The 6,000-nt window shown below is 57.2% G+C and overlaps 1 protein-coding gene across 4 annotated transcripts in view; it reads left to right on the forward strand.

Annotated features, from left to right (window-relative positions):
* SARDH (sarcosine dehydrogenase) overlaps window positions 1-6,000 on the forward strand; it is a 91,819-nt gene that overhangs the window by 79,059 nt on the left and 6,760 nt on the right. For all 4 annotated transcript variants that reach the window (XM_011991531.1, XM_011991534.1, XM_011991533.1 and 1 more), the window contains 2 exons: window positions 3,579-3,741; window positions 4,498-4,666. In XM_011991531.1, the coding sequence (XP_011846921.1) occupies window positions 3,579-3,741; window positions 4,498-4,666 (332 nt within the window). The remainder of the gene's footprint in view (window positions 1-3,578; window positions 3,742-4,497; window positions 4,667-6,000) is intronic.

Here is a 6,000-nt window from a genome sequence, read left to right on the forward strand (position 1 = left end):
AAGTAGCTGGGACTACAGGCACACACCACCACACTCAACTAATTTTTTAAAAAAATATTTTTAATGGAAACAAGGTTTCACTGTGTTGGCCAGGATGGTCTCGAACTCCTGACCTCAGATGGTCCTCCCACCTTGGTCTCCCAAAGTGCTGGGATTACAGGCATGAGCCACCACACCTGGCCCCTTTGCCCATTTTTAATGGTGGTATTTGACTTTTTATTAAGTTGTAGGAGTTCTTTATTCTGTCTGGGTAGAAGGCCCTTATCCTATGTAAGACTTGCAAATGTTCTCTCCCATCCCATGGGTTGCCTTTTCACTCTTTATTAGTGTCCTCTGAGGTTGCAAATGTTCTCTCCCATCCCGTGGGTTGCCTTTTCACTTTTTTTAGTGTCCTCCGATGCCCGAAAGTGCTTGTGATGAATGTCCTTCCATCTGACTTTTGCTTTTGTGACCTGTGCGTTCAGTGTCCTCTCCAGGAAACCCTTGCCATTTCCAACTCCCCATGCTTTCTTCCAGGGGCCGTACAGCTACAGATCTTACCCTTATGTCTTTGTTCCATGTCTAGTTAATATTTGGACGTGATGTAAGGTAAGTGACCAGCTTCACGCTTCTGCACGTGGCTGTCGGATCCTCCCAGCACCACTTGTTGGAGACTCTTTCCCTGTGAGTGGCTTCAAGCGCCCTTGTCGAAATCGTGTGAACACATACGTGACGGTTCATTTGACTTCGCTTTCTGCAACTTTGCTGACTTCGTTTAATATGTTCAGCAGGTTTTTTTGCGTGGAATTTTCGGGATGTGGAAAGGGTTTAAACAAAACCTGACACGAGGCCCTTCCTGCTGATCTTCCACAATTCTGTGACTCCATCCGTGGCCAGGAGTTCCATCTTGCAGTTTGGGGCTTTCAGAGCCCACCTGAGCCAAAGTGGCCAAGGGCTGCGTGCCAGGACCACGTGCTTGGTGCACACGTGCCATCCTTGGTTGATGGGTCAGAGGAGGGCACTGAGGCCGAGTGGGCCGACCCCCATGGGCGCTGGGAGATGCTGTTCCCACCCAAGCCCAGCTGACTGGGAGCCCATGTTCCAGATGTCCTCACTCGGCCTGTCCCTTTCCTTGTGGGTCACCACTTGGAAGAACTGAGGACCGATCCCACTCTACTGCTTTGGTGGAGAAAAATGCAAGATGCCTCAACAACCAGTGATTCTGTGATGTTAGAGAGGCCCCTGGATTTCCCCAGACTCTCACTTTGTCGGGAAGCAGGTGTGGCCCCCGTTTTCCTCCTTCGTTCAGGGACTGCTTCTTGGGCCAGGCTGTGCACAGGGTATGATGGAGACCCGGACCCAGCCGACTCCATCCTCGCTGAGCTGCTGGAACCAGGAAGGATGGGACCGCTCCCTCCCTTCCACCCGTGAACTCTCACTGAGCTGGGTGACGGGTCTTTGTCTGAACAGGGACCCACAGTTGGAGGGCCGTGGATAGGTGCACTTTAAAAATTATTTTTCCTGTTTCAAAATGTGATTGGCTTTGAGCCCTGAGATCCTCCATAGGCTGTCTAAAATTAGAACCCCGTTGACAAGGCAATCTTTGTCAGGGGCCTACGGCTTGCACCAGGGAAGCAGGGAAATGTCAACAGTACATTTTCTGTGTCAATTTTGAGTTTTGTAGGAGGCCTGGGCAAATGGCAGCCTAGAACAATTTGCGCTATTTCCAAAGCTTTTAGAATCCAGCCCCTCGGAGGCCAAGTGATTAAAGTGTCAGGTTTATAAGGAGCTGCCCCTGTGGTTGGGAGAGCGGCCTCTGCCCTCCCTGCCACAGATGTATCCCAGCAGGAGCTGTACGGGGAGGGCCTTTCCGCTCAGAATAGCAGTGGAATCAGCTACTCCACTGTCTGGGATCCTGCAGTCAGCCTAGCTCTCCCCGTTCCTTTTGTGAGCTCTGTGGTCCCAGGGCTGAGCACTCAGGCTTTCCCATGGGAGTCAGTGGGTTCAAGGGTTTGCTTGAAGGTGAGGACGCAGACTCTAGTTACTGGGTGTGGATGTGCCACGCACCTGAATCAAGTGTGTGAGGAAAATCACGTCTCCCGTGCAAGGAGCCCCCCACGCTGCCTGTGGCCTCCACGGAGCCAAGTGCTAGCCTGATGTGCAGATGTGCAGGACACACCCTCCCAAAGACACCAGCTGTCCTCGGCAGAGCTGGGTGTGCCTAGGCCCGGCTCAGTGCCTCTGGGAGCCTCTGTGTCTGCCTCATCCCATGGACATGATTGACAGTGTTCCCACCGTTGCATGGGCCACGGAGGGACGAGATGAAGCTTAGCTCACGAGCACGTAATCGGCACTGTCACTTCTGCAGGGCTTGGGGTCACCATGTCTTTCACAGTCAGGTATCCACAGCCCCACATGCCTTTCTCTCCTGCCTCCCGCCATATCCGCTGCCCAGCACCGGGCCTTTGCACCCTCACCTGGAAGGCCTGTCTGCAATGGCAGTCTCCTGCTCTGCCTGCCAGCCTGGTCTGGCGTCCCAGGCAGAGGCCTTGCTTTCCGGCCTCTTCCCCACCCAGAACATGGCTGTGCTCACGGCCGAGCTGAGTCCTGAGGGGGCAGAGGATATGGCTGTCTTCAGAGCCCTGTGCCGGGCCGGGGCTGACCAGAATGGTGGGTGATGGGCTCCTCGGACAACAGGCTTGGCACCTGGCTGTCCCCTTCCCCGATGCCTCTGTCCCCACCGAGCACAGCCAGGGTGGTGTCCCTTGAGCTGGGCTGCTGCCTTCCCCCTGTTCCTCGCAGATGTGTCTCAGAGCTTCTGAAACAGATGAAGCTGGGCTCCCAACCCGTCTTACAGACAGGGAAGGGTGAGAAGCTTGTCCCAGGTCACTGCTGTGGACTGAATGGTGACCCCCAAAACATATGTCTACATCCTAACTCGCCAGAACCTGCCTTGTAACTCGCCTTATTTGGAAATAGGATCTTTGCAGGTGTAATTAAGGTCAGGATCTCCAGATGACATTATGTAGGGCTAGGGAAGGTCCTCACTCCAGTGACAAGCATCCTTGGAGGACACACAGAGGGGAGACTGTAGGGCCGAGGCAGAGATCGCAGCGATGCAGCCACAGCTGAGGGACACCTGGAGGCGCTCAGCAGGACGCTCCCTGGAGAGTGGAAGGGCCGTCTCCACGTCTCCCGAGCCTGCAGAGGGAGCGTGGCTCGCCCACATGGTGAATTTGGATTTTGAGCCTCCAGAACTGAGAGGGAGTTTCCTGCTATTGATTTAAGCCACCAGTTGTGGTCATTTGTTATGACAGACAGGAAGCCAACCCAGTCCTGGAGAAAATCTGAGGTCTACAGACAGCAAACCTGCCATCTCCCCTTCCCAAAGGGGACCCCCTACTTCTCCTCAAAGATTTCCGGAGCAGCTGGAGGGAGCAGCTCTTCAAGACCCCATTTCTTGGTGGCAGTCTGGCTGGGACCCAGGGCCAGCTGGTAATCATGGTGACGGTAGGAGCTGTCCATCAGGAAGTGGTAGCTTGGGCCTGGACCTCGGCCATCTTACATGGCCACATCTAAGCCATGACCTTGTCCCCCAGGTCCGGGCCATGCGGCTGTCCTTCGTGGGGGAGCTGGGCTGGGAGCTGCACATTCCAAAGGCGTCCTGCATACCCGTGTACCGGGCTGTGATGGCCGCAGGTGCCAAGCACGGCCTCGTCAATGCAGGGTACCGCGCCATTGACTCCCTGAGCACTGAGAAAGGTGAGTGCAGGGTCTGGTTGGCACAGGGCACGGGGCAGAGAGGGAGAGGGGCTGGTTGGGAGTGACGCTTGAGACACCTGGAGGCCGAGAAGCTGTTTACCTTCCCTGTGTTGTCACCCGGCTTCCTTCTTTCCACACCATGATTTCCTCCCCCACACCCCAGCGCCTGACATCCTCCATTTCCCCAAACCCTCTTGCTGCCCAGGGTCTTCGTGCAGGGCCCCAGGGGCAGTGTTGGGATCTGCGACACCTGCGCACACCTGGACGCAGAGAGCTGAGGTGCTGCCCGGCACCTGGAGGGCAGGCCCAGGCTGGGTTGGAATGGAGGGCCTTGGTTTCTCTGAGAACTGTGAAGAATAGAGCAGGGGAGCAGGTGCTGTGGCCTCTGGAAGAAGCCCAGACCCTTGTCCACAGCAAGGATGGAGGCTCAGAGCGGGCTTTGGGCAATTCCCCAGGGTGTTGGGCACCCAGCTTGGGCATTGGGAAGCTCCCCCTTCACGAGCCCCTCCCTGACACCCCCATCTGAGGGTGTAGAGGGCTGCAGTGCTGATGGGCAGTCTTCTCGGGGAGTGGGGGGGTCACCCCAGGGAACCTTCTGGAGTTGGGGATGCCCCTGCCTCCTGCCCAGGTGACTAAGCAGCTCTGAGAGTGTGGGTAGGGGCTGGAGGGGGTAGGTTTAGGCAGCATCCTCATGCATCTCCTGAAGGGCTTATCCCCCTTAGGGTGGCACCAACCCGGTGGTTTCCTTTCCCACAGGCTACCGGCACTGGCATGCAGACCTGCGGTCGGACGACAGCCCCCTGGAGGCAGGCCTGGCCTTCACCTGCAAGCTCAAGTCACCGGTGCCCTTCCTGGGGAGGGAGGCCCTGGAGCAGCAGCGGGCCGCAGGCCTCCGCCGGCGCCTGGTGTGCTTCACCGTGGAGGAGTGAGTATCCCGCTGTCCCACACCCACCCGGAAGCAACTGCCTATAGCCAGGGCAGGCAGGCACTTCTCAGTCCCCCAGTAAAAGCCCCTGGTACCAACACTTCCCATGTGCCAGCCATGCTCTTCCGGAACACACTCAGCAGTCCACTGCAGATAAGGAAATCAAGGCCAGAGAGAGGCCATCTGGCCAGGTCACATGCTGTTAAAGGCAGAAAGGCAGAGAGAATTTGCTCTTTCTTTTTTTTTGAGACGGAGTCTCACTCTATTGCTCAGGCTGGAGTGCAGTGGCGCGATCTCGGCTCACCGCAACCTCCGCTTCCCAGGTTCGAGTGATTCTCCTGTCTCAGCCTCCCGAGTAGCTGGAATTACAGGCGCCTGCCACCATACCCAGCTAATTTTTGTATTTTTAGTAGAGATGGGGTTTTACCATGTTGGCCAGGCTGGTCTTGAACTCTCCTGACCTCGTGATCCGCCTGCCTCAGCCTCCCAAAGTGCTGGGATTACAGGTGTGAGGATCCCAAAGTGCTGGGATTCAAACCAGGCCAGTGTAAGGTTGTACACCTGGGGCCCCTCCCAGGCCAGCAGGGCCCGTGGGGAGATAGGGAAGGCTCTGCGCTCTTCGAATGCAGGTCTCAAAAGAGAAAGGTGCAGCCAAGCCCAGGCCACCCCTCTGCGGCGGGTCTAGGCTGAGGGCCTTGGAAGGGTGAACCCAGGGAGCCTGGCCTCCCAGTCACTGCGCCATGACCTCCCATCCTGTTCTGGTTCAGTTTCCCCACAGCCCTGTGATGGGGGTAGAGGGACTGTGCTGGGGCCGCCATCCTCATTTACAAATGGAGACCACATGGTGCCAAGGAGCAGGGGACTCACGCCCAGTCACACAGCAGAGGTGGAAAGAGAGACTGTGCTTGGGGACGACCTGACCCCCTGCTCTCCCCATTGAGTGGCTTTGAGCACGCTGCTAGGAGCCTGGCACACGTGCTCCCTTGGCTCCTGGGAGAGTTTGGATTCCAGGGACCCGAGTCCCCCTTGGGTTGCAGGGCAGTCTGAGAAGATGAGGCCCTGCACAGAGGCCTCCCGTGGTGCCTGTGGGGGTCCGAAGCACAGGTCTCCCGGCACATGGGCAGCTTTGGGCTCTGTGGACGTGGAGCTGACAGCCAGCTGCAAACACTGCCACTTCTCCCAGGTTTCTGGAGCCTTCAAAAGGAGTGTCAGAGTGAGGAGGGGAGGGAGAGGGAGGGTGAGGGACAGGGAGGGTGATGGAAAGGGAGGGTGAGGGTGAGGGACAGGGAGGGTGGGGGAGAGGGAGGGTGAGGGAGGATGAGAGTGAGGGAGAG

This window comes from Mandrillus leucophaeus, unplaced genomic scaffold (assembly GCF_000951045.1).
Source record: "Mandrillus leucophaeus isolate KB7577 unplaced genomic scaffold, Mleu.le_1.0 Scaffold398, whole genome shotgun sequence".
Classification (NCBI taxonomy): Eukaryota; Metazoa; Chordata; class Mammalia; order Primates; family Cercopithecidae; genus Mandrillus; species Mandrillus leucophaeus.